The following is a 27,993-nucleotide window of genomic DNA, read 5'->3' as shown; positions in this document are numbered from 1 at the left end:
TTCACATAACTCTCGTTAATTTCTGTTATTAGACCAATTTTTATGATTCAACTGTCAAAAATTTAAAAAGAATAAGAAAAAAAAATGTATAAATATCACACTAGCATGTCGGGTGATGAAAGAAAAAGAAACAAATCGTGAGAGAGTCCAACTACGAAGTAAAAAGTGGAAGCTGAGTTGTGCAGTGTTTGTGTGTATGGCCAGGGCCCATGACAGTTGAGAGAACCGACCCAAATACCATGGTTCCTCGTCACTTCTAGTCAGTCCAATTGTCCAAGTCCAACTCCTGTTGTCTCTTCCTGCTTCATCTCCTTTATGCTCCTTTTTTAGAGTTTACTTTATTTTTCACTAACAAGGAAAATATAGCAACATGTTATCCGCCATGAACAAATTGCAAATTACACACACTGAGGGAGAGAGAGCATCATAATTAATTAGACAGCACAATCCCAACACCGTCTTTGACCCCATTTCCAATCAATCCAAGTGCTCCACTGCTACCAGTACCACTCCTCTTCCTCCTCCACTTTACCCCGTTCTTCTTCCATTACCTCCGCTATGTCTTCCAAGCCCAAGTAAGTCTACTCTCTCTCTCTCTCTCTGAGACTGAGATGGAGATCTGATTTTGATTTTGTGTTTTCGGATTTGATGTATGTCCTTTTCCATTTCGGATTTTCTTCTCCATTTCCCGATTAGTGCGCACCACGGATCTGCTTTTATCATCTCCACTACCACTACATCATTTTTCTCCTCTTCTCTTCAACTCAAAATCTAATATTTGCTTGTAACCCAACAAAAATACTCTGATATTTGCTCCAATTTTCAACCTTTTACTTTCGTTGGTTCCAAATTGGTTGGTTCTTTTTGCACTTGGCTTGTACTTATTTTTGGATCTGTTGTTGAACAACTTATGCCATATTTTCACATCTACATTTTTTTCTGTCTGTCTGTGTTTTTGTGTGTGTGTTGGTTATAAATTTCCAAATTTTGTGGCTGATCCGTCTATTTTTTTATTGGTTATGCTTGCATTGTTTTGTTTGATGTTCAGTAATATGGTTTCTTCTTGTTGATATACTTGAACAGATCTACTGTATCTGATACTCCCAAAAAAGCATCACCAGCAGCAACCCCTCCACCTCGACTTAGTAAACTCGGCCGGGGAGTTGCTAAATCCGAATCCGATTCACCTTCACCTTTGCAAAATTCTCGCCTTTCAGTTGATCGCTCCCCGCGCTCTGTCAAATCCAAGCCCGCCCTTGAGCGTCGGTCACCCAAGATCACTACCCCCACCTCCACCCCCCCTGAAGTGAGTTTTACTTTTACCAACTACACCTACTTGCAGGCTTCTATTTTCTTTTTCGTTACTACATTTCATTTAGTTCCTTTGAACTTAATACAGCAAACGTAAGGGATGAAACCAGTTGTTATTTGTGTATTTTGATCCACATTGTTGCTTTATATTGTTTTCAGAAACAACCGACACGGGTTGCAAAGGGATCAGAGATACAGGCTCAATTAGGTCTTGTTCAGGAAGATCTGAAGAAGGCAAAGGAGCAGATAATTTTGATTGAGAAAGAGAAGGCAAAAGCAATTGACGAATTGAAAGAAGCGCAGAAAGTGGCCGATGAGGCACATGAGAAACTCAGAGAGGCTTTGGTGGCTCAAAAGCGAGCCGAGGACAATTCTGAAATTGAGAAGTTTCGCGCTGTTGAGTTGGAACAGGCAGGAATCGAAGCATCCCAAAAGAAGGAAGAGGAATGGGTGAAGGAGCTTGAAGCTGTGAGGAACCAACATGCTCTGGATGTGTCCACTCTACTCTCTACCACTCAGGAACTTCAAAGGGTGAAGCAAGAACTGACCATGACCTGCGATGCCAAAAACCAGGCACTGACTCATGCTGATGATGCAACCATGATTGCCGAGATCCATGCCAATAAGGTGGAGATTCTTTTAGCTGAGTTGGCTCAGTTAAGGGCATTGCTAGATGCAAAGCTTGAAACAGAGGCTAGCGAGAGCAACAAGATGGTGGTAAGCCTTAAATCGGAGGTAGATTCTCTCAAACAAGAGCTTGATAAAGCAAAAGGTTACAAGGAGAGATTAATAGAGAAAGAGGCTTCCATTGAACAGCTCAACGTTGAGCTAGAATCAGCCAAGATGGCTGAATCTTATGCACGTAGTGTAGTTGAGGAGTGGAAAATTAGGGTTGAGGAATTAGAGATGCAGGTTGAAGAAGCAAATAAGTTGGAGAGGTCTGCATCAGAGTCTTTAGATTCAGTCATGAAACAACTCGAGGGAAACAATGAGTTGTTGCATGATGCAGAATCTGAAATTTCTGCTCTTAAAGGGAAGGTCAGCTTGCTGGAAATTACAATTGGAAGACATAGAGGGGATCTTGAGGAGTCAGAACTTTGTCTTGAGATGGCCAAAAGAGAAAATTATGAAATGGCGAAAACGGTTGAGTCGCTTAAGTCTGAGCTTGAAACTCTGAAGGAGGAGAAAATGCAGGCTTTAAGCAATAAGAAGCTTGCCTCATCCAGTATTCAAACCCTATTAGAAGAGAAAAACAAACTCATAAATGAGTTGGAAAATTCTAGGGATGAAGAAGAGAAGAGCAAGAAAGCAATGGAAAGCTTAGCTTCCGCCTTACATGAAGTCTCCGCAGAAGCAAGAGAAACCAAAGAAAAGCTGCTGTCTAATCAAGCTGAGCTTGAGAGTAACAAGTCGCAGATAGAAGACCTGAAAATGGTCTTGAAAGCAACCAACGAAAAGTATGAAGGCATGCTTGATGATGCAAAACACGAAGTCTATCTTGTTACAAGTAACCTTGAACAATGCAAGACTGAATTCCAAAACGCAAAGGCCGACTGGGAGAAGAGAGAACCTCACCTGGCGAATTGTGTGAAACATTCAGAAGAAGAAAACTCTTTGAAGGAAAAAGAAATAAGCAGGCTGCAAAATTTGCTCACAAAATCGAATGAAGAAGCTTGTGCTTTGAAGGACGAAGAAGCCCAGTTGAAAGAGAGTCTGAAGGAAGTTGAATCTGAAGTGATCTATTTGCAGGAAGCTCTTGCAGAAGCAAAGGCCGAGAACATGAAATTAAAGGAAAGCATATTGGACAAAGAAAATGAGTTCCAGTGTATTGTTCACGAAAACGATGAACTCCAAGACAAGGAGGCAGCTTCTCTTAAAAAGGTTGGGGAATTGTCTAGGTTACTGGAAGAAGCTGTAGCGAAGAAGCGAGCCAAGGAAAATGGTGAGCTGACAGATAGTGAGAAAGACTATGATTTGCTTCCAAAGGTAGTTGAATTCTCTGAAGAGAATGGGCATGGAGGAGAAGAGAAACAGAAAATGGACCTTGCACCAAGTCAAGGTGAGGAGCACAAGAAGGAAAGCTTATGGGAAGAGAATAATAATGTTGTCATTAATGGCAAGGCTGAGGAAATGGACTACGCTAAAAGTGATAATGTGAAGGGCAAACCAAAAGAAGATGAATCAGTAGAGGTGGAGTATAAGATGTGGGAGAGCTGCAAGATTGAAAAGAAGGAATTCTCGCTGGAGAGGGAACAAGAGCAGGTATCGTTTGAAGAGGAAGTGGAATCAAAGGTGGGGGGTGGCGAGGGGTTTGATGAGATAAATGGAGTAACTTCAACGGAATGTGTGGACGAAAGCAGGACCTCTCCATCAAAGCAACAGAAGAAGAAGAAGCCTTTACTCCGCAAGTTCGGAAGCCTACTGAAGAAGAAGGGCACAAGCAACAACCAGAAGTAGAGAAGGTTGTTGCATGAATTATGCTCAGCTAGAAGGCAGAAGGCAGGTTAATTCACTGGAAATTGTTTCATGGGTTTGATTTTCATTTTTTGGTGCTGATTTTCAGAATAGGTTAAGAATGAAAAAGTTTGTATTATGTTTAGGGTTTTTTATTTTTAATATTTGATTTCCGATCTGGGCAGTATATTGTATGTGATGGGACTTTCATTTGGTTATTCCTTCTCCCTTCTACAATCTTACATAGATATTGTGGAAGGAGTGGTAACATGAACTTGTATCTTGATGTGCTTTCATCTGTTTCAAATGGAGATATATAAAAAAAACATAAATATATCATTGTTATTTGTTATTTGTTATTTGTCCCAAGGAGTGGTGTGGACATGAACTTGTATCTTTTGCTTTGATCAATCACCCCTCCGTATTTGATATTATTGAACTCCTGGATTGGTGGAATGGCTTTGTGCACGGGTATGCTTTCAGCTTCGGGTTACACATTCTACTAAATGCAACTGGGTTACTCTTCATTTTCGGTGCCTAGGAAATAGAGTACTTAAAAAGTTGTTTGACCAGTGGTTTCTACATTTCCTCGAATTCAATCAGTTATTCTGTTGATATCGCAGCTATCACTTGGTGGTTATCAGTTTGGATGATATTGGTTGTCTAAGCATGCTTTTTAAGGTATATGTAATTTGCAGTTGAAGAAGTCTTCCCATCCCTGTCGTGGTATCCCAACTGCCATCAATTGCCTTGCAGCCTTACTAAAGGAACCTTAAATTTTCCTTTGTTCAGTTAGATGGGTGAGGTTGCTTGTTCCCTTAATTTCTCCAGCTTCCACCCAACAATCTATTTAGGTGACTCTTAGTTTCTTGACTTTGTGAAATTTTTATTGACAATATATTTTGTCTCAAACAGCTTTTTTATGAAACATGTTTATGCATCTAGCTACTTCTAGAACTCTTCCAAGAATCATAGAAGTTGTCAAGAATTCCACAAAGGAGAAGGTGAGGATCTTGACTTTTGGAATGCTATATTGTTTCCTTCGAGATTAATTTGTGTAAATTAATTTGTGTATACTTGTCCATGTTAAACTTATCCTTGTAACAGAGGAGTACATGTAAATTCATCTTTTATTTGTAATATGGGTTGGTTATTCATGGTAGGTTGTCAGAGTTGTTGTTTTGACCCTGAGGAACTTGCTCTCAAAAGGGACATTTGGCGCTCAAATGGTGGACCTTGGACTGCCACAAATCATTCAGAATTTGAAAGCACAAGCATGGAGTGAGGAGGTGGGAAACCAATAGGCTGTATGCCTCTTTTGATAGTTTGTATTTTATGTGGTCGGACTGGAAGTAAGGCATTTAAGCTAACTTAGTATAACAAGTTAAATGAAAGGAACCAACTAGCTCACGGAGCTATTGTTGTTCTTGTACTTGCGTTCTTTTAAACCATAAATCATTGGTGTAGTTTCCCTAATGAAATGAAGCTTCTTATGGGATCTCCTGGAGGGATTAAATCAACTGGAAGAGGGTCTGAAGTAGATCATCCAGAACAGAAAGTGTTGGTGAAAGTAACTTGGTGCTAGCTACTCAAGGTGGTTCTTGTGTTTTGTTTGTGATTTCCTGGATAGCTCTCTTTTTCCAAGACAGTGTTGGCTTCCATTCCATGGAAAAGTGGTAGTAAATTGGGTCCATTTACTTGGTTCTGAAGGCAGTATTAAATTATATGGTGAAAGTAATTGCAGATCCCAATGTTGTTGACTCTTGAGTAATCTTTTGAATAAGCTTGCGGCTTCCGTAGTACTAATAATGCATGACCCTGTCTTGCAGATTCTAAGAGTCCTGATTACTATCTTGGATACATCCAGTGATCCTAGGGCATTGGCCGTAGCCTGCTTTGATATCTCAGTGTTTGTCCAGCAGCGACCGGCTGGAAGTAGCATAGGGACGGACCTCAGGGCCAAGGAACGTGTGATAAAACTGATGAATCATGAGAGTGCCGAGGTCACCAAAAATGCACTGCTATGTATCCAAAGGCTTTTCCTAGGTGCCAGGTATGCTAGCGTTTTGCAGGCTTATAGATGCATTCCTTTGAATGGCGGAGCGGAGCAATGGGGCAGCGTTTTTTAGTCTAAATGTTATTGTCCAAAAGAGATGTTTATGAAGGAAGGGCAGGGGTGCTGCTGTCATAGTAGTAGTGGTATACATATTTATGTGTTTGAGTAATGCATTTCGTAGGGCTGTTTGGTTATTAGAAAATCCACTTGTTGCTGTGTTTTTTATGCTTTCTTGGTTGGTGTAGGTACTGAGCTAGAGTAAAAAAAAATTTATCTGTAATTCTGTTGGGGGGATAAAATAAATTATGTGTATTCAGTGCGATCCATATTTGTTATCAAGATTTTACTTTTACCGTAATGCGTACACTAACTGAGCTATGTCTTGTATTGTATTGTACATATTAGCTTAATTTGGCGTAATTGTAATGGGATTTCTTTTTAATGAAAAATATTAAAACGATGGCTGGGATGCTTGGCCAAGTGGCCGGCCATGTGTTCTTACTTGGTTGGATGGAAAACTTGGATTTTGTCATGAGTGCATTTTTGCCCTACCACTATAAAGTGGTGGTGATATCCACCCTTAGATTTATTTTAAATTTTAAGATTTATGTAACAAATAAATTAAATCAAAATTATTCAACGGTACTTGATGGTGAGTGAATTTTTTTTTTTTATTATTAATGCATTTTTGCTCCCAACAATAAAATAAGTGACAATATATGTGGAATTTCCTTATATTGCAAATTTCTTTAACGGGTTTCATATCAATTGTTTGCAATTTTCTTTGCCACCGTATCTAAAGAATAGAGAGAGATGGAGAAAAAGAGTGGGAGTGAGGAGGATAAGGGAAAGGTATGCAAAAGGTGCAAGGAAAGCTACAGAGCCTCCTCTAACACCTCTCTCTCATGCCGCTTCCACCCTTCTTTCTTCGTCTGTCGCCGTCACGACGACCAGAAAAGGTACAGCTCTGACCCCTCTCTCCCCCCTTTCCAATGAGTTCTTTTTTACAGTAATTAATTTCGTTGAGTTTCGATCTTTGATTAGTGCAGTGGATGGTTGGAGTGAGAAATTTTGTGTTTGTTTAACTAACTAGTGGATGCCAATTTGCATAATCTGTGTTTCTGATTCATGTGGGTTTACCTACTTTCTTCCCCCTTTGGATTTCGATTTCGATTTCGATTTAGGGTTTCATATCACAATTCACGGACAGGAATCAGGAGTTTAGGATGGGGTGTGGGTGTGCGATAGCATATATTCTCATACTCAAGTTATTCTTCTTGGGCTTGAAGATTCAATGGATAATAGATCGGATGAAAAGGATTGATCAAGTGAAAGTGTATATGTCCCATTGTTGTTTGTCTCTTTCATGAACTAGTTATGGAAAACTGTGAATGTTTACCGGTCGACTAGAAATATTGGGAGAGAGAGATTGGTCTGCAATAAGTTAATAACTATGCTTCTATCTTTCCGTACTGGGTCGATGTTTTATTATTCTTGATTGGATTGAAGGTACTATGAATTGGGACCCAACGATCCGCCATACGCTGCCAAGTTCTACGACTGTTGTGGGGCTGAGGATCCTGAGGCATCCGGCTGCACTACCAGTTTCCATGTTTCGTACGATGAGGATTGATAAGTTTCGTCATTTCATTCAGTCTTGCTCTTGCACTCTAGCCAAGTTGTAGATATCATTCTGTATCTCCAATAATGTCCTCTCTTTTATATGAAAATGAAGTTGATGCAAAATTCTGAACGTTTGTTTCTTGAAGTGATGGTTTGTATATGTAGTTTAGCTTGCTACAATTCGGATAAAGTCAGAAGACACGACGACGGGGAATTGTATTTTTCTAATAAAGACTAATGGTAATATATAATGAAGATTTAATTCCATTTTCCACCCCCATGAGACCCATGACCCATGACCCATATTAATTCTCGTATGGTGGGTCGATGTGGATGACATATATATTCACAGTTGTTTTGGCGTTGTAATTAGTTTGTATGATAGGTTTACCAATTGTAATTGGATCTTGTTTCTTTTTTGGATTCCTTTTAATGAATCAATTATTGCACTATTTTTTTTTTAAATTAAAGGCCAAATGGGTTGTGGTTGTCAGCCTGGAGCTGGAGCTTTACAGAGCAGCTCAAAATTAATATTTCATTCATATATGTGAATGTACGTATGTATCTATCTATCTATCTACTATATATAAAGAGAACACAAAAGCTGAATAGTGTTTTGGTGTCATAATGCTTTACCAAAAAATCAATTGGACAAAAATGTCTCCAAAACAATAAACTTCAAAGATATCTCAAAATAATGCATCAAATAAGGCAAGGGTATTTTCATCATTTTAATAGTATTTTTTTTAATCATTAAAGATTTTGTGGTTTTTTTAAATTAGTATTTCACAATAGGCTAGCAACATGTTCAAAATATATTAAAAAGCATGTAATGCCGGTTATAAATTTGCATGCATATAATAATGTGATTAAATTAGTTGTCAAATGATTTTTTTTTTGTAACAAACGATATTATATATACTAAAGGGAAAGGAGGTGGGTTTAGTCTCATAATGGGCTAGCAATATTATGATTCAATTAGTTGTTTATTAAATATTATTCTCTCTATTTTAAACACGTTCAAAACATCTTAAGAGACCTGTAAATTGTAATGTCTGCTATAAAAAAGTTTTTCGCACACGGATAATAATGTGATTAAATTAGTTGTTAAATGATTTTTTTAACAAACGATATTATCTCCACTAAGGGAGAGGGGGTAGGCTTTGCCTCACAATGAGCTAACATTAATATGATTTAACCAATTGTTTATTAAATATTATTTTCACTATTTTTAATGTAAATTCTATAGAGACTGATTTTATTATGTGAATTCAGTTGCTTTAATTAGTTTATGAGGGGTTTTTTCTAGCATGATTTAAGATTATTCAGTTACTTCAAATATTCGACTTTTCTTCTAACATGATTTAAAACGTATAAGTCGCACGTAACATGTCGTAATTCAAAAAATGTCTTATGCACGCGTGCATGAAGGCTAGTCTATTTTATTAAGAGAAGAGCCATTGTCAACTTTTTCCCCATTTTTTTTAATTTTACCCTTACTTTTCAATACACAATATTGACATGAGGAAGGCAAAATAGTAATTTTGTACCTTTTGACAAAATGACAATCATATCCCTATTTTTTAGATAATGACAATCATATTTTTTCAATTTTACCCTCATTTTTGATACACAATATTTACATAATGAGGACAAAACAATAATTATGTAATATAAAAAAATGCACATATTAAGAAAAATGGAACTTTAACAAAAAGTTTCATGTACTGTTCACTTTAACGAAAAACCATATTTTTACACTAAAAAGTCAATCATGGTACTATTCGTTTTACCTTTTATTTTGTCCATATAGTTAAACTCAAAGTTTTCAAGCTATTTTCATTAGTTTTCCTTAAGAGAAATTATTCACACACACACAAAATATGTGCTCTTATTAATTAAACATCGTTTTCCACCCAAAGAAAACATATATAACTCAAGGAAAGATATAGTTTCCAAAAAAAAAAAAGCTCAAGGAAAGATATTAGAAACAGAGAGGATTCTTTCTTCTCTTTTTCTTTTTTATGCTTTTCTCTTCCCACAGAGAGAGAGAGAGAGAGAGGAGTCTAGCATGGATAGAGGTATGAATTTGCTCTCTTTTAATTTCCCTTTCATTGTCTGAGTTGTGAGGTGAATGATTGGTTTGTTGGAAACATAAATCATGAAACATATTTGAACCATGAAACATGGCATATAGTAGGAGGATGCCGATATTTTAACGCCCTTCTTCCTTCTTTGTCCTGCCTGCGGCCCCACCTTCAGCCCTCCCGAGAAGGATGATGATTCTTTTCGGATCCTCTTTATAGTGATCCCAGAGATCTTCACGTCCTAACCGTTTATTATATATCGTACGGTCAATTTTCGTTAGTTACTATTTGTGTTTAATTTTAAATAATTGAATTCAAATGATTTTTTATCGTATAATATACAATAAATGATAAAAATGTGAAGATAGCTAGGATCCTCACGATTTGAGTTCGGATGGCATTCAAATCCTCCAGAGATATCCCTTCGTCAAACTCCCTCCCTCTTGTTAAAATTAAAAAAACAAAATAAAACACCGTGGTGACGACCCATTCATTGTCATGTGGATGTGGAGTGGAGAGGATGGCATCCAATTAATTATATAGTATTGTATATAATTAATTGTAGCTTAAGATTATCTCTAAAGGAGATGTCAAATTTTAAACATAAAATTTAAATTTTGACAATTTATGTGGTACTTTTACATATTTTAAAGTTTTATTTTCCAACCGGTCAAATTAAATTATTATTTTATTATTTTATAAAATAAATTATTAAACTAATTAAAATTTAATAAAGGACGTTTAAAGTTTAATCAGTAATCTGTTCAGCTTTATTGATTGAAAAGAAGAAAAAAATAAGAATACATCAATCAACTCAGCATTAATTATAATAAATTATTAAACTAATTAAAAATTAATAAAATACATTTAATAATTAATAAAAAAAACATTTGAAGCTGCTGTCAAATTTGACAGCAACCTCTTTTGTTGTCAATCCATGTCATCGTCATATAGGATTTGATACTTCGGTTAGAGAATATTAGTGTGGTCTTTTTTTACTGTTATAGATGATATGTACATTTTAACATCTCCTTTAAAGATGCTCTAATAGGCTGGCTGGGCATACGGCATAGGGGAATTGAATTATGATATGATTTTATCGATCGAGTTCGAGAGAGAGGAAGCAAAGCATGAATTATTGATTATTCATGATCATGATTGTCCCTCCCACTTCATCCGTTAATTAAATGACGACCCCTTGCAATTTTCCATTCTCTTTTCTTACAAATGATTAAGATCCGACCCCGACTCCGATCCACATATGATCCACATAACATTGCCTACCAGTACCTTCTTCAATTCCTTATTAGCGGTTTACTAGTTGTACATATTTCACGCTGGCTCAATCCACCATGTTATTCTAATCAATCTACAAGAAATAATACTACTCGTATCTTTATTAATATATATATAGACGAAGGAAGGAAGGAAGGCATACACATTACACACAGTGGCGGAGCCAGAAATCTTACCACAAGGGGTCGTAGTGTAAAAGTCCAAAAAAATATTTAGGATGGAAAAACATGTTGAAAATGAAATCATAGTACTTTCATTCATAATTCATAACGGAAACAATATTACAAACTATAATTGTCCACGACGAGGTTTCATATTTTGAAAACGAAGCATTATAGCTTCATTTTCAATACAAGCAAAAATATCTCTCTCAATATAAACAAGCAAGCTATCACTCAACCATTGATCTCCCATTTTGTTCCTAAGTGGACCCTTAACAATATTAATGACAGAAAATGCTCTCTCCACTTAAGCAGTTGCAACTGGTAAAACCAAAGACAATGTAATGAGCAAATATACATAATTGAATACTTGATGCATCCTTGTCTCCACCATTTTTTTTGCAAGATCACCAATCCCTTCCAATTGAGAGAAATCACTACTAGAACGCACATAATGAATATAAATCTCAAGTTGATCTTCAAGTGCCAAACGATCCTCATCCGAAAAGTCTTGAGGATAAAATTGAGCAAGACGAAGTAAGTTTATCAAAAGCTACAAATGAATCTTTCGGACTCAAACATGCCAAACAAATAAGCAACTCGGTATTTACCTCATTAAAGCGATCATCTAACTCCGTAATTTGCTCATCAATGACATAAATAAAGAGCTCCACACGATAATGATGACGATTTGTCTTTATTGGAGCATTACGCCTTGACCTCCCTGGAAGTATAAATGCCTCTTCCATGTTAGGAACATCAATATAATGTTTTTCACAAAAAGAAGATACTTCATCAACCAATGCATCGAACCCATTATTCCTCATCCAATGTAGCTTTTCCTTGCATGATTTCACTAAAGCCATTGCATTCACAATTTCTTGATCTTTCCTTTGCAATGCTTGTGACAAATCATTTGTGAGTCCTAATATGACTTTCATCAAGAAAAGGTGAAACACAAACTCAAAAGTACGTATATCTCTCATTAACTTATTTGCTTCACCCGCACTGTCATTGGGATTATCATCAATAATCATTTGAAGCACATGAACCACGAATGAAAACATGGAAATGATGCTAATCAAGGTACCATAGTGTGAGTTCCATCGTGTGTCACCAGCACGTTTGAGACTTGTTTCTTGATTTAAGCCTCGCCCCGTTATAAGACAATCATTTTCAAAAGCATTCACAAGCTCTTCTTGAAGTTGCTCTCTAAGTAAATCACGCCGCTTACAAGATGCTCCAACATGATTAACCACATTATTAGCCGTTGCAAAAAAAGAGGCAATGTCTATATTCTTCTTTGCTACGGCAACAAGAGTTAGTTGAAGTTGATGAGCAAATCAATGAACATAATATGCACAATGTTGTTCTCTCAATATCTTTGTTTTAAGGTCATTCAACTCACCTCTCATATTGCTAGCACCATCATAACCTTGTTCTCGTAGCTTGGAAATGCTCAAATCGTTGCGAGAAAATAATGTGTCAATAGCATCCTTTAGTGAACTTGAAGTAGTGTTGGCAACATGTTGGATACTCACAAATCTTTCAATTACATGCCCGTTGTCATCCACATAACGCAACATCATAGCCATTTGCTCTTTCACCGACACATCACGTGCTTCATCCACCAATATTGAAAAGAATCTATCTTTTAGACCATCTATGATAGCATCAAGTGTTTCATAGGCACATGAATTCACAATTTCTTTTTTAATGCTAGGAGCTACTAATCTGAGATTCCCCGGAGCATTTTCCATCACAACTTCTCTAACTTTATCATTATTATCTGCAAGGAATTGCAATAGCTCCAAGTAATTTCCCCTATTGCTTGAAGTGACACTTTCATCATGGCCACGAAAAGGAAGACCTTGTCGCAATAAAAACTTAGTGCACTTGATTGATGCATTCAAGCATGTGCGATAAGCCTTACGAGCTTGGTCGGAGTGTTTGCTCACTGCCGTTTCAATATGTGTAGCTTGATTCATCAAATTTGTAGCAGCTTCTCTAGCCTTATTATAAACACTCCCAACCGGTCCAACATGCATCTTAAATCTTTCTCTCCCTTTCTTCCAAGTCTTAAATCCATCTCCAGTGAAAGCTTCACTACCCACTTGTGCAAAATTGGTTTTAAAGAGATAGCAATAGAGACAAAATGCCGCATCTTTAGATATACTATACTCCAACCAATCAAGCTCATCAAACCATTGGGGAATGAAACGTCGATTAATTCCCGACATATTAGTTATTGGGAAATTATGACCTCTAGGTTGACAAGGTCCTTTTTGTAGATATGATCTTCGGACCTCATCTCTCATATTAGCATCATAATCTATTATTCGAGTTCTCAATCCAGGATCCGCTTCAAGATTACCCAAAACACCATCTAACTGACTTTGTCTTGAACTTGGAGTTCTTGAACTACCAACAGTATTTGGACTATCAACATTATTCGAACTACCCAAACCCGATGATGACTTTCTCTTAAAAAACCATTCCATAATAATTCTACATATACAAAATATTCAAAATAAATACTCACAATAAAAACAAACCATCAACATAATCAAAATAAATATGAATTGGATTTCAATTAAATTAAATATCTCATCTTGCATTCTACATATACAAAATAATGAAAATAAAAACTCACAATATAAACAAACCATCAATATAATCAAAATAAATATGAATTGAATTTCAATTAAATTAAATATATTCTACATATACAAAATATTCAAAATAAATACTCACAATATAAACAAACCATCAACATAATCAAAATAAGTATGAATTGGATTTCAATTAAATTAAATATCTCATCTTGCATTCTACATATACAAAATAATGAAAATAAAAACTCACAATATAAACAAACCATCAATATAATCAAAATAAATATGAATTGATTTTCAATTAAATTAAATATATTCTATATATACAAAATATTCAAAATAAATACTCACAATATAAACAAACCACCAATATAATCAAAATAAATATGAATTAGGTTTCAATTAAATTAAATATATCATACATAGGGTTTAGAACTTACTTGAATCGTGAAATTTCACAATAACAATGAGCAAATACAAAGAGCAAAGCTGGTGGCACCACCACCACAGTGACGACGACGGCAGCATAAAGGCACCTTAATGGCGGCAGCAAGGGAGGAGATGGAGTTGAGGGTTTGGGGGGGATTGAGTTTGGAACTTAGGGTTGGAAGAGGAGAAAACAAAAGAAATTTGGGGGTTTTGGATTCGGGGGCTTCGGCTCTGTGCAAAATAAGGCTGAAAGGACACGCTTGGTATTTTTGTTTTTGTTCAGACCTGCCCAGGACACGCTGGGCATTTTTTTTTTGTTTAAACCTGGCCCAAAACGACGTCGTTTTGGCCAGGTCATTTAAAAAAATTTCCTGGGCCAAAACGACGTCGTTTTGCCCAGGTTTTTTTGAAAAACAAACAGGCGCGAGGCGCCTTTGTCTTCTTCATCCAACCAGCCCAGCGCCGACCGAGGACCTTTCGTCGAACACTTGGTGTGCAGCCAAGGGGTCGCACCAGCAGCTCCAAGGGGTCTCATCAGCAGCTCCAAGGGGTCTCTAAGGTTGCTTCCATGGCTTCCAAGGGGTCGTGCGACCCCATTGACCCCACTGTGGATCCGCCACTGATTACACATACAAGAAGTTGGTATTTGACACTAGCTTAGTAGCTAGGTTAAATTGTTACTTAATTTTTCCAACTAATACTAACGTTTCGCCATTTCATTATATTATATATTTTACTTGTAATAGAAATAGTATGAAGTGAAATTCTTTACTCTAGTGACTAGTCTACCAGGCAATATGCATGCATGGAAAAAAAGCTATATTATATCTTATCTTTACAATTGTTATATCTTTCTTCAAATCATAACATGTCCTAGGTTTTATTTTTTACCTTTTACTTTTACAGATACAATAGTACCTACATCGATCAAACTAACTACATATATACATATGTGTGCGCTCGACATCTAAAATGGAAGGCATGCATGCATGCAAATCTAAGAGTAACTAAATCGAGCAAGTTTTAACTAATTTATTAATATTATAATTATTTGTGTACATGTTTTCAACCTTTCTACTAATTCCCAAACCATTGCCACATCCCAATCTCATGTCACATCTCAGTTCCGGTTCCGCCGTAACACGATATTATCTGTTTTAAGTTTCGGCCACGTCCTCATGATTTTTTTTTCTGAAAACTCACACGAGAACTTCCCAGTGGATCACCAATCCTGTGAATGTTCTCGTTCAAACTTGCTTAACTTCAGAGTTCCAATAAAATCTGAAACCAGTGAGTTTCCAAAATGCCTTGTGCTATAGGGAGGGGAGCATGTACATATAAGACATATCACCTCCTATCCATTGGTCGATGTGAGATCTTACAATCCACATCACCCTCTCTTCGTTGGTTGATGTGAGATCTTACAATCCACCCCACTTAAGGGGAACCCAACGTTCTCATCAGCACATCCGTACCGAACGGTAGAGTGGCTCTGATAACATTCTATCACATCTCATTCTTGACTCGGCCGTAACACTATATTGTCCGTTTTGGACTCTGACCATGCTCTCATGGTTTTGTTTCTAAAAACTCATACGAAAACTTCCCAGTAGGTCACCTATTATGGGACCATTCTCGCCTGAACTCGCTTAACTTTGGAGTTCTGACGGAACCCGAAACCAGTGAGTTCCTAAAAGGCCTCGTTCTATAAGGAGGAGAACATGTACATATAAAGCACATCACCCACTCTCTGTTGGTCGATGTGAGTTGTTACAACCATAATGTTATGATGATATTTTACGTTAAACTGTAAAATGACAAAAGATTCATGAAGAATCTCATTTTAAAAGAGTCTTCTTGGCATTTTTCAAGTGAAAATGTCAACTTTCACCTAACTAATACAACCTAATCATAATTACTTCATTTCCAATCTAAAGTAATTTGCCTCAACTACAAGGAAAAATGAACGTTTTGTTGGTCGGTTTGCTAGTCGGCTTCCCACCTTACAAAACCCAAAAGGTGTTTCCTTTATCCCCACCTTTTTTTGTTTACTCCATCATCCATGTAAACTGTAAAGCACTGCAAGTAATTGGCACACTATCGCTGGTGTGCGACGTTGAGGAAATTTCGTATGGCTGAATTAATGAGTAAAGATATACTAGAAGAAGCTCACTCTTAAAATGATATTGTCTCAACATTCAAGTAATTAAAACATATCCCAACCATTATCTCTTAATTCAACCTAAATATGTTGACACTTGCATTAATAAATGATGTAGTTTGAGTATATATCCAAATCAACGTCCATGTAAATTACGAAATTCTCAATAAAACCCATTCCTTTTTGAGTTGATTTGTCCTATATATTTTGAATAAAACATTCGTACTCATTGAGTTTGGTACTAGCAATTTTTCTTTTCAACGATGCTAGCAATTTTTTTGATGCACTTGAACTAATACACAACCTAACATATATTTCCGTAGGCACAAAAATCTCTTTAAACCCTAAGCTCTCAACCACACACACAGACACACACACACACACACACATATATATATATATATATATATATATTACCTTCTCAATTATTCCCGGATAATAATTCTTTTAATAGGTCAACTTTGGGAGGCAGTATTCCAATCAACAATTTGAGAATGTGTACTCACATGATATGGGATTCCCGAATGTTTACTATGTAAATAAGAAGAAACATGCAAGAGAGGAACGAAGAAGGAAAAAAAAGGGGATAAAGATAAAGAATGCCTCTATATTAATTAGATATCTTTATTTTTTAAGTATTGCGTCATACCCAAATCCTATTGGACTTCACATACTTTTCTATTTCTTAGTTGTTGTTAACACAGTAATAAGAATGATAGTTGTTTTTTTAATACTTAATTCTTTGTAAGCAAAAATGTCATTTAATTTTAGGAAAATAAAGAAAGACTAAAAAAGGGAAAGAAAAAGTAAAGGTGAAAGTGTTCCATCCAGTTTTTATTTGTACGTCTTTGGCCGTGAATTCATATTACTCTTATTTTGGCTATTATACAGAAGAGCGGCATACTTTGTTAGGCAAGGAAAAAAGAAGCACTAATTCTCTGATAAATTTCAGTTGTTTTGGTTTGGCTAATAATAATATGACTAACTAAATTCAGTTACAAATAAGGAGGTCTCAGGACTGGCATTCTGTTTTTACTGAAAAGCATGGCAAGCGATGAAGGAAAAAGAAACAAAGTGAGAGAGTAGTACAAAGTATAAAGTGGAAGCTGAGTTGTGCGGTGTTTGTGTGTGTGGCCAGGGCCCAGTACTGTTGAGAGAACCGACCCAAATACGATGGAAGGGATCCGGAGGATCCCTTTCCTTCCTTGTGTAAGTTCCTCCTCATTTCGGTTCCACGTCACGTCTAGTCAGTCCAACTGTCCAAGTCCAACTTCTGTTGTCTCTGCGTGGTTCATCTCCTTTATGCCCCTTTTTTATTTGCTTTATTTTTCACCAAAAAGGAAAATATAGCAACATGTTATCCGCCATGAAAAAATTTGCAAATTACACACACAGAGAGGGAGGGGGAGAGAGAGAGAGAGAGAGAGAGAGAGAGAGAGAGAGAGAGAGACTGAGAGAGCATAATAATTAATTAGACAGCACAACCCCAACACCGTCTTTAACCCCCATTTCCAATCAATCCCAGTGCTCCACTCCTCTTCCTCCCCCACTTTCCCGTTCTTCTTCCATTACCACCGCCATGTCTTCCAAGTCCAAGTAAGTCTACTCTTTCTTTCTCTTTCTCTCTCTTTCTCTCTCTTAATTCTCTCTCTGTGTGAGACTGAGATGAAGATCTGATTTTTATTTGGTGTTCTCGGATTTGATGTATGTCCTTTTCAATTTGGGATTTTTCTTCTCCATTTCCCGATTAGTGCTCGACACGGATCTGCTTTTATCAACTCCACTACCACTGCATCTTTTTTCCCTTGTCTTCTCTTCAACTCAAAATCTAATATTTGCTTGTAACCCAACAAAAATACTCTGATATTTGCTCCAATTTTCAACCTTTTACTTTCGTTGGTTCTAAATTGGTTGGTTCTTTCTGCACTTGGCTTACTTATTTTTGGATCTGGTGCTAAACAACTTATGCCACACTTTCACATATTATTTCCATTTACATTTTTTTTCTGTCTGTCTCTGCATGTGTTTTTGTTTGTCTTTGGTCAAAAATTTCCAAATTTTGTGGCAGATCCATCTCTTTTTTGCTCGATTATGTTGGCGTTGTTTTGTTTGATGTTCAATAATATGGTTTCTTCTTGTTGATATACTTGAACAGATCTACTGTATCTGATACTCCTAAAAAAGCATCACCAGCAGCAACCCCTCCCCCTCGAGTTAGTAAACTCAGCCGGGGAGTTGCTAAATCCGAATCCGATTCACCTTCTCCTTTGCAAAATTCTCGCCATTCAGTTGATCGCTCCCCGCTTTCTGTCAAATCCAAGCCTGCCGTTGAGCGTCGGTCACCCAAGATCACTACCGCCACCTCCACTCCCCCTGAAGTGAGTTTTACTTTTACCAACTACACCTACTTGTGGTCTTCTTTTTTCATTTTTGGTAACACATTTCATTTAGTTCCTTTGAACTTATTACAGCAAACGTAAGGGATGGAACCAGTCGTTATTTGTGTATTTTGATCCACATTGTTGCTTTATATTGTTTCCAGAAACAACCGACACGGGTTGCAAAGGGATCAGAGATACAGGCTCAATTAGGTCTTGTTCAGGAAGATCTGAAGAAGGCAAAGGAGCAGATAATTTTGATTGAGAAAGAGAAGGCAAAAGCAATTGACGAATTGAAAGAAGCGCAGAAAGTGGCCGATGAGGCACATGAGAAACTCAGAGAGGCTTTGGTGGCTCAAAAGAGAGCCGAGGACAATTCTGAAATTGAGAAGTTTCGCGCTGTTGAGTTGGAGCAGGCAGGAATCGAAGCATCCCAAAAGAAGGAAGAGGAATGGGTGAAAGAGCTTGAAGCTGTGAGGAACCAACATGCTCTGGATGTGTCCACTCTACTCTCTACCACTCAGGAACTTCAAAGGGTGAAGCAAGAACTGACCATGACCTGCGATGCCAAAAACCAGGCACTGACTCATGCTGATGATGCAACCAAGATTGCCGAGATCCATGCCAATAAGGTGGAGATTCTTTTAGCTGAGTTGACTCAGTTAAGGGCCTTGCTAGATGCAAAGCTTGAAACAGAGGCTAGTGAGAGCAACAAGATGGTGGTTAGCCTTAAATCGGAGGTAGACTTTCTCAAACAAGAACTTGAGAAAGCAAAGGGTTACGAGGAGAGATTGATAGAGAAAGAGGCTTCCATTGAACAGCTCAACGTTGAGCTAGAATCAGCCAAGATGGCTGAATCTTATGCACGTAGTGTAGTTGAGGAGTGGAAAATTAGGGTTGAGGAATTAGAGATGCAGGTCGAAGAAGCAAATAAGTTGGAGAGGTCTGCATCAGAGTCTTTAGATTCAGTCATGAAACAACTCGAGGGAAACAGTGAGTTGTTGCAGGATGCAGAATCTGAAATTTCTGCTCTTAAAGGGAAGGTCAGCTTGCTGGAAATTACAATTGGAAGACATAGAGGGGATCTTGAGGACTCGGAACTTTGTCTTGAGATGGCCAAAAAAGAAAATTATGAAATGGCAAAAACGGTTGAGTCGCTTAAGTTTGAGCTTGAAACTCTGAAGGAGGAGAAAATGCAGGCTTTAAGCAATGAGAAGCTTGCCTCATCCAGTATTCAAACCCTATTAGAAGAGAAAAACAAACTCATAAATGAGTTGGAAAATTCTAGGGATGAAGAAGAGAAGTGCAAGAAAGCAATGGAAAGCTTAGCTTCAGCCTTACATGAAGTCTCTGCAGAAGCAAGAGAAGCCAAAGAAAAGCTGCTGTCTAATCAAGCTGAGCTTGAGCGTAATGAGTCGCAGATAGAAGACCTGAAAATGGTCTTGAAGGCAACCAACGAAAAGTATGAAGGCATGCTTGATGATGCAAAACATGAAGTCTATCTTGTTACAAGTAACCTTGAACAATGCAAGACTGAGTTCCAATACGCAAAGGCCGACTGGGAGAAGAGAGAACTTCACCTGGCGAATTGTGTGAAACATTCAGAAGAAGAAAACTCTTTGAAGGAAAAAGAAATAAACAGGCTGCAAAGTTTGCTCACAAAATCAAATGAAGAAGCTTGTACTTTGAAGGATGAAGAAGCCCAGTTGAAAGAGAGCTTGAAGGAAGTTGAATCTGAAGTTATCTATTTGCAGGAAGCTCTTGCAGAAGCAAAGGCTGAGAACATGAAACTAAAGGAAAGCATATTGGACAAAGAAAATGAGTTCCAGTGTATTGTTCATGAAAATGATGAGCTCCGAGACAAGGAGGCAGCTTCTCTTAAAAAGGTTGGGGAATTGTCTAGGTTACTGGAAGAAGCTGTGGCGAAGAAGCAAGCGGAGGAAAACAGTGAGCTAACAGATAGTGAGAAAGACTATGATTTGCTTCCAAAGGTTGTTGAATTCTCTGAAGAGAATGGGCATGGAGGAGAAGAGAAACCAAAAATGGACCTTGCACCAAGTCAATGTGAGGAACCCAAGAAGGAAAGTTCATGGGAAGAGAATAATAATGTTGTTACCAATGGCAAGGCTGAGGAAATGGATTATGCTAAAAGTGATAATGTGAATGGGAAACCAAAAGAAGATGAGAGCAAAGAGAAGGAAGATGACTCAGTAGAGGTGGAGTATAAGATGTGGGAGAGCTGCAAGATTGAAAAGAAGGAATTCTCGCCTGAGAGGGAACAAGAGCAGGAATCGTTTGAAGAGGAAGTGGAGTCAAAGGTGGGGGGTGGCGATCGGTGTGATGAGATAAATGGAGTAACTTCAACGGAAAGCGTGGACGAAAGCAGGACCTCTCCATCAAAGCAACAGAAGAAGAAGAAGCCTTTACTCCGCAAGTTCGGAAGCCTACTGAAGAAGAAGGGCACAAGCAACAACCAGAAGTAGGGATTGTTGTTGCATGAATTGTTTCATACGTTTGTTTTTCATTTTTTGGTGCTGATATTTTCAGAATAGGTTAAGAATGAACAAGTTTGTATTATGTTTAGGGTTTTTTTATTTTTAATATTTGGTTTCCGATCTGGGCAGTATCTTGTATGTGATGGGACTTTCATCTGGTCATTCCTTCTCCCTTGTACAATCATAGATTGATATTGTGGGAAGGAGTGGTAACATGAACTTGTATCTTGACGTGCTTTCATCTGTTTTAAAAGGAGATGTATATCATTGTTATTTGTTATTTGTCCCAAGGAGTGTTGTGGACATGAACTTGTATATTTTGATTTGATCAGTTACCCCTCCCTAGTTGATATTATTGACCTCCTGGATTGTTGGGGATGGCTTTGTGCACAGGTACGCTCTCAGCTTCGGGTTACACATTCAATGCAACGGGGTTGCTCTTTCATTTTCGGTGCCTAGGAAATAGAGTACTCAAAAAGTTGTTGGACCAGTGGTTTCCACATTTCCTCGAATTAAATCAGTTATTCTGTTGATATCGCAGCTATCACTTATTTCATATTTGAGTGGGGTTAGGAAGATTAAATTTGTAGATAAAGTTTTGGAAACTAAATGACAAGGAAGTTGATGATTGGTTTATTACTCACACGTTGATAAACATGTTTATTTCTATTAGTGACATTATTTAATTTGTAAATTTAATCTTCTTAACATTACCCTTTACATTTTCGTTCCCTCAAATCTCAAACTCCGAACCGGAACCTATCTGGGTCAGTCTCATGGGTGGGCCCTTCTTATGCACTCATTTCAATTTCAAATGCACTTCAATTAATATGCAGTAATAGAGTTTTACCAAAAAAATATGCAGTAATAGAGAAAGAAAAAGAAAAGTAGAAAATATATAAAAAGACCAATCCATCCCCTCGTAGGTCCTCGTCCTACACGTGAAATTACTGATTTATACTTTTTTTTTCAAGTGTTTTTTATATAAATTTTTTAACCTCTTACCAATCTATTTAACTCTTAAGTCTAGTTTGAATGTATTTTTAGAATAATAAAAATCGCATTTGATAAAACTATTTTTAAAATTAATCATTAATAAAAATATAAGTTCTGAAAAAAACAATTTAAGTACTTTATACAAGTATTTCTTTTAACAAAAGCACTTAAAAATTCAAAATAATTTCATCAAAACTCTTTCAATTATTTCAAAAACCTTTTCCAATTAATTTTGTTAATTTATTTAATTTAAATCAAAACATAAATGAATTTCATAAGATGTGAAAATCACTAACCTTTGCAAAATTTAACTACTACTAAGTAGAGGATTGGCAAATAAATAGATACCTGATGGTTGTTTTCTTTCATTCACCAAAATCAGACGAACGCGGCGAAGAAATTAGATACTTTTTTAAAAGCTCATGAGTCAGATTACAATTCAGAATTGAGAGAGTTGAGAGATAACGAATCGAATCGAATCGAGAGGATGTGGTTTGAGATCATCTGCGGGCTGATAATATACAAGTTTTACAGGTGCTTCGTCTCCTCCGATGACGACGACGTCTTGGACGTGGAGACCTCTGATTCCAAGGCTCTCTTCTCCGTCGGCGACAGACTTGCCAAGCTTTACGGCGGCAAGGTCTACGTCGGCCTTCGCATTCCCGATGCTGATACCGCTTCCCCTCAGACCATCGATTTGGTCCTCGTCTCCAAAGGGTAACGCCTAAACTAAACCCTCCTGTATATATATTTTTTTTATTATTTTCAATTGTTTTTTTTTTCTGTCTATTATGCTGATGAATCTATCTGTTGTTTGTCTTCGTTGTGTTTTTTCTTTACAAAAAATCAAATTCAAAATAATAAAAATGAAAAAAGGGAGGCAGTGGTCGTGAGTGTAAAGAATTTATCAGGATTAGTTTCAGTGAATGCGGATGGCAGCTGGGTTTGTGAAAGCCACAGTAGTAATCACAAAGCGCACCACCTACCTGACCCTGTAAGACCCTTCTTCTTCACTCCCCTTAATTTAGCATTTCTTCTTCTACTCCTAAGTCCTAGGAAGCATCTTTGTGTGGACTGTTAAATGCGATCGCAGATCGCAAATCATTTGTAACGGGGCAACACTTTGGTTGAAGGTTTATTTCATGACTCAACAGTGCAGAGTTTGCATTCTCCATTCCTTTTTCTTTGTGCATTCCATTTTCCTAGACAATGGTAGCATGGATATTCATTCATGACAGTCTCCCGTTTAGTCTTTCTCATCATTGAGTATTACACTTCTTTTCAGGTGTTGGAGACCCAAAAACAAGCTTCAATTCTTGAATCATATTTAGAACAAAGAGGGTGTGCTTTACCACAAGGATATTTGTCTTGCAAAGTAATACTTTCCCATCCAAAAGTTTGGTACGTTGTGGAGTCCTCTCATGTTTTCAATTGCTCTAATTTATTATTACTTGGTCTTCTCTGAGTTCTATTTCGCTCCAAATTGCTGGTGCTTTGCTTTCTCATGTTTCTTGCTTCGAACATTACTAGTGAACAAAGACTGATTCAAGAACATTTCTTCAACTATCAAGGGGGGCGCTTAAGAGGGTTTGACTTGTAGGTGTAGATATATGTGGTTGAGAGGTATTGACGTTTAAAACCATGCATTGCAAATGGTTTTTAAGAAGGAATTTTAGGATGGTGCAACTGCATTTGAATCTAATTACTTTTCATGCTAACATTTCTTACTTTTCTGTGCATCGAAGTCTTAGTGTCTTACTTACATGTATGTATTTTTTTTGTAGCACCACTCAGTCAAGCAATTTTCCATCAGAAGTTGTAACCTACGACCAGTTGATGCAACTGAAACCGGAACCAAAAAACATGTTTTCTGGTTGGATTAAGGGTGCCTTCCGTGGTGGAAAGAAAGAGATGCAAGAATCCATATATCAGAAGCTTGATTTCATTCTTAGTACGGCTCCAATGTGGGATAGGTTTGTTGCCCTTTACTTTTAAAGTTTTCTGTTCAATTTTCCTGGGAATTGGGATTAGGTGTTATCTTATAAGCCATGGCGAAACCGGCTCAGCGCCAATCTCATATGATTCTCAATTATAATACTCAATACACACTACAAACACAGTACTAAATATATAGATATCCAAATGTCAATAAACCAACTACGAAGATCTTTGGGGTCAAATTCCTTAACACTGGAGGCAAAGTCAGTGGGGATTTGGGCAGCCTCCTTAACTCTGCTGACTCTACTCATTAAGTCATTCATTTCCATGCAAGTTGGAATTACAGGGAAATAGGCTGCTTGATGCACGATGAATTCATTTATGTGGATACCGGTTTGTGTTTTTTGATTGGCCTGCAGGTTGGAGCTCGAAGGTAGTAAGTATGTTCTTGGAGAATTTCTGGAATTTAAGGGTAAGCAGGAAGATGTTCAAGCTTTGAAAGGTATCAAAAGATCAAAAATTGGCCGCCTTGTTGTCCAAAAGACAAGCATGTTTGGATTTGGTAATTCTCCAAGTTCTTATCTCTCTCTATTGAGCATTATTTATGCTGAAGTAATAGAAAATGATCAAGGATGCAAAGGCATACATCTTGATTAGGTTTGGAACTTGGAATTTTAAAATCATTGGAATAGACATTGCATTTAGGCACATGTTTAAATATTGGCCCTTTTATTTGTGGCAGCCCCTTCAAGGCTTCAAGTTCTGTACTCTCCTCGTGATTATCGGAGCGAAGGAGCTTCAGCTTCCGAGTGGATGGAGGTAAATGTAAGGTCTAGTACAGAGGTCCTCTTCCAACCAGAAAATTCTTCTAAAGTCCGCAAGTTTAAGCTCTCTTCAGTCGTCTCAATGTCACTGAGTGCTTAAAGATTCCTCGTGCTGAATTCACCCACACATCTGCAGGTTGGAAGTAGCAGCCTTGAATTGTATGTGTAATTGTCTCGATCCTTGTACCGTTGATTTCTTTTGGATATTGCGGGGATGTAGATATGAAAATGTTAACAGGAATTCGAATTAAACATTACAATTTTTTTCTTGAGGAAAAACACTTGGGTGCGACTGTAGAACTGTCATGTGGTTACTTATCGCGTGTGAACTGAAACATCATGTGGCAATGTCGCACCCAAGTAGTTATGGTTTTTTAGGCCATTGTGTAATTTGTGTTGAAGAATTAATGATATAGTATAAACTAGAAGGATCCAAACATGGGATGCATGCATGATGCATGTGCATGCGTTACAAGTTAAGACTTAAAAGAGTAGGAAAGGAGAAGATTGGATTGGTTGAAAGTGAAAATTCCTGTTAAAAGTAGTATATATAGATAAAGCAAAGAAACTCTACAAATTCTTATCAAAGCGTTCATATGTGAAGCACACTTAATTCACAAGCATTCGAGGTTTCGTTATCAACTGTAGTATACTGGTACTAGATTCAAAATTAATCGCGGAGTTGAAGGGCAGTGTCAAGGTCGACCATGAGTTTGTTGAGTTTCTTGTTACTTATCTTCTGTTGGTACACCTCCATTGTCTCTGCCTCCTCCAAACTGCAAATGTACGTTTCAAGTTTAACCACAAAATTGTCTAAATCATTTCATTTCAGACAAGATAGAGGGAGGGAGAGAGAAGCAAAGCATGAATTCAAACCTTTGGCTTCGGCTTGGGCTTTGGCTTTGGCTTGGGCTTTGGCTTTGCGTTTGGAGAGATGAAGTTTGAGAAGGTGGCAACAGCATGCGGGCAAGCTCAACGGCATCTTTGTGGCAATTGATGACTCTGTCGAAGCATACGTATCTTCCGTAGGATGACACGTCTTCAAAGACGGAGATGTGCGCGTCCACAATGAACTTGAGATCTACAGTCACCAACAGCCCGTCTTGGTACATCTCAGCCGTTCCTTTCAGATAAGGGTCCGTGATAGTGAGATCGGGGCCTAGCAACAGCCCCCCATTGATGGACACCATGTTCAGTCCTCGGTCCATTGCTAGAGCCCACGCTGTCCTCTCGACCAGGGTCTTGGAGAGGGCGTGCCAGAGCTGATGTAAAATTACCCAACTGTTAAAACTGAAAACCCATGTACTAACAGGCTTTATGCGGTCAACGTCAGGGTAATGGTGCTCAACTGAAATTCAGCTCATTTTTTCGTCTACGCGATAACAAAAAGACATGATTGTGAAATGAAATGGTACCTTGAATTTTCTACAAAAATTGACATCGCTCCAGTTTCTCTCGTCAATGCCACGGGACGAGGAGGACGCCGACGACGATGCATTACGGTCGTCCCTCCAAATGACAGCTGTTACAGAGGATGTAAAGACTACTTTGTGTATGGTATCAGTTTGGGCACAAGCTTCCAGCACATTATGAGCTGCTCTCACCTCTGCCTCTGCCATAAATTCCTGCATCAAATATCATATATAAATATAATTAGCATAATTAATCTGGATTGAGTAAAGGCAAATGAGTCCGTCCATATTGAAATGGATGAGAGACGTACATCATAAGTGGGGTGGTCTGAAGGAGGCTCGAAGGAGTAGAAAAGGGCAGAGCATCCTTTCAAGGCGTCCACAATGCTGTGGTAGTCAAAGGGGTCTGAACGGAATACCCTCAATTTCTTCTTCTTTACCAATTCGTCATCAAAACACTCTGCTTCATCCACCCCAGCCCCACATATAATGATTCATTAAACAAAGGCTTTACTATTAATTTAATCAATTCATGTAAACAAATGGAATTCGCAAGACTAAATCCTGAAGAAAAGAAAAGAAAAAAGGACCACTTACAGTTACAGTGTACTGTGTACGTATGAGCAAGATGATGATGATCGCATCATGTACAATTCATGGCACATGCTATAGAAATCTTAAAACATTTTAGAATGTTTATATCCTACGTTGTAGCTAAAAGATTTCAATATATCCAGCTTGCTAGTTGTTTGGTTTCTATTAACTATGACAAACAGGATTGGAAATCAAATAACATAAAGACTGGATTTCCAAGCAGAAGGACGAAGAAAACAGTTCATCAAGATATATTTAGATTATAGATAAATAAATTAATAGTTTAACATACATACTGTGATGCTTTTGGAGTGCAGCATGGACTGCATAGCCTCTGTGCAAGAGGCGGTGGACAAGAGTAGAGCCTAGGCGGCCGGACGCATCCATGACGCAGACTGTGGTCACCTTTGAACATGGACTAGTTTCATCAGCAGCATCATCATCATCAAAACTACGAATAGCTTCTGCTGCAGGAGCCATCGATGGATGGATGGATCAGATGGGATGGGAATGGGGGACGTATCTGAATTTCTGAAAAATGGATGGATGAATCATGAATGGGAGTCTAAATATAATCTAGGGAAAGCAAATGGGATATGGATTGCAATTGAATTAGGGGCCAGCAGCAGGTGCAAAGTCCAAGCACTTAATTGTGGAATTGATAGGTAGTTAGCTGCAACCTACAACTAGTACGAACAAGAGCAGTATTTAATGCGTGGGGGGGGGGGTGGTGGGGAGCGGGCTCATCATCAGAGGATAGAGGAGGAGAATGAGAGGACTCAGAGGATCTCTCTCTCACACAAACACACACTCTCTCTTTGTATTTAAGAAAGAGAGGGAAAGAAGGAAAGTCAAAATATTAAATAAATGAGGAGAAGGAGAGCATTGAGAAAGAGTGTGGTGTGGTCTCTCTTATTATTATCATTAATAATATATAAACAGAAGACAGTTCGGAAGATGAGCGTTGGGTTGGACAATGGACCGTTCACCCTTGGAGAAGGGTGGGGACACCACCAATGCCATGCCAATTCCTACTAGAATATACTAGACTACACTAGACTAGGACGTATGTAATTGTCATGAATAATATATATAACTATCAGGACAGGACAGAACAGCACAGGAGGCCTCCTCAGAACCAGTTTCATCCATCAAACCAAACA

The 27,993-nt window shown here is 37.8% G+C and overlaps 5 protein-coding genes across 10 annotated transcripts; 4 read left to right on the top strand and 1 right to left on the bottom strand.

Moving 5' to 3' along the window:
* The first annotated feature begins 248 nt into the window (after window positions 1–248).
* LOC126626089 (WEB family protein At3g02930, chloroplastic-like) lies at window positions 249–21,346 on the top strand. Of its 5 annotated transcripts, none has more exons than XM_050295322.1 (4): window positions 249–575; window positions 1,084–1,306; window positions 1,471–3,573; window positions 20,860–21,346. In XM_050295322.1, exons 1-4 carry the CDS (start codon window positions 559–561, stop codon window positions 21,052–21,054), a joined length of 2,538 nt encoding a protein of 845 aa, XP_050151279.1. In that variant the 5' UTR covers window positions 249–558; the 3' UTR covers window positions 21,055–21,346. The 5 variants fall into 5 exon arrangements, with proteins under 5 accessions (XP_050151279.1, XP_050151273.1, XP_050151265.1 ...); XM_050295316.1 differs by having other exon boundaries at window positions 255–575; window positions 1,471–2,881; window positions 20,147–21,346; XM_050295308.1 differs by lacking the exon at window positions 1,471–3,573 and having other exon boundaries at window positions 261–575; window positions 18,736–21,346.
* Window positions 3,580–6,339, top strand: LOC126626125 (V-type proton ATPase subunit H-like). Its single transcript, XM_050295348.1, has 5 exons — window positions 3,580–4,236; window positions 4,464–4,565; window positions 4,681–4,769; window positions 4,929–5,054; window positions 5,595–6,339. The coding sequence occupies exons 3-5, from the start codon at window positions 4,695–4,697 to the stop codon at window positions 5,892–5,894; spliced, it is 501 nt and encodes a 166-aa protein (XP_050151305.1). The 5' UTR covers window positions 3,580–4,236; window positions 4,464–4,565; window positions 4,681–4,694; the 3' UTR covers window positions 5,895–6,339.
* LOC126626131 (uncharacterized) lies at window positions 6,549–7,718 on the top strand. The gene is made up of 2 exons (XM_050295356.1): window positions 6,549–6,780; window positions 7,331–7,718. The coding sequence occupies exons 1-2, from the start codon at window positions 6,635–6,637 to the stop codon at window positions 7,452–7,454; spliced, it is 270 nt and encodes an 89-aa protein (XP_050151313.1). The 5' UTR covers window positions 6,549–6,634; the 3' UTR covers window positions 7,455–7,718.
* Window positions 21,347–22,410: 1,064 nt separating the features above from the next.
* LOC126626082 (uncharacterized) lies at window positions 22,411–25,103 on the top strand. Its single transcript, XM_050295281.1, has 6 exons — window positions 22,411–22,779; window positions 22,939–23,056; window positions 23,348–23,463; window positions 23,847–24,035; window positions 24,420–24,562; window positions 24,743–25,103. The coding sequence occupies exons 1-6, from the start codon at window positions 22,550–22,552 to the stop codon at window positions 24,922–24,924; spliced, it is 978 nt and encodes a 325-aa protein (XP_050151238.1). The 5' UTR covers window positions 22,411–22,549; the 3' UTR covers window positions 24,925–25,103.
* Window positions 25,104–25,353: 250 nt separating this feature from the next.
* LOC126626068 (cinnamoyl-CoA reductase-like SNL6) lies at window positions 25,354–27,504 on the bottom strand. Of its 2 annotated transcripts, none has more exons than XM_050295265.1 (5): window positions 27,127–27,504; window positions 26,548–26,699; window positions 26,240–26,449; window positions 25,701–26,086; window positions 25,354–25,600 (listed from the first exon to the last, which is right to left on the bottom strand). In XM_050295265.1, exons 1-5 carry the CDS (start codon window positions 27,308–27,310, stop codon window positions 25,495–25,497), a joined length of 1,038 nt encoding a protein of 345 aa, XP_050151222.1. In that variant the 5' UTR covers window positions 27,311–27,504; the 3' UTR covers window positions 25,354–25,494. The 2 variants fall into 2 exon arrangements, with proteins under 2 accessions (XP_050151222.1, XP_050151228.1); XM_050295271.1 differs by having other exon boundaries at window positions 26,548–26,696.
* Window positions 27,505–27,993: the final 489 nt, after the last annotated feature.

This window comes from Malus sylvestris, chromosome 1 (genome assembly GCF_916048215.2).
Source record: "Malus sylvestris chromosome 1, drMalSylv7.2, whole genome shotgun sequence".
Lineage (NCBI taxonomy): Eukaryota > Viridiplantae > Streptophyta > Magnoliopsida > Rosales > Rosaceae > Malus > Malus sylvestris.
This window is presented reverse-complemented; position numbering and strand designations above follow the sequence as displayed.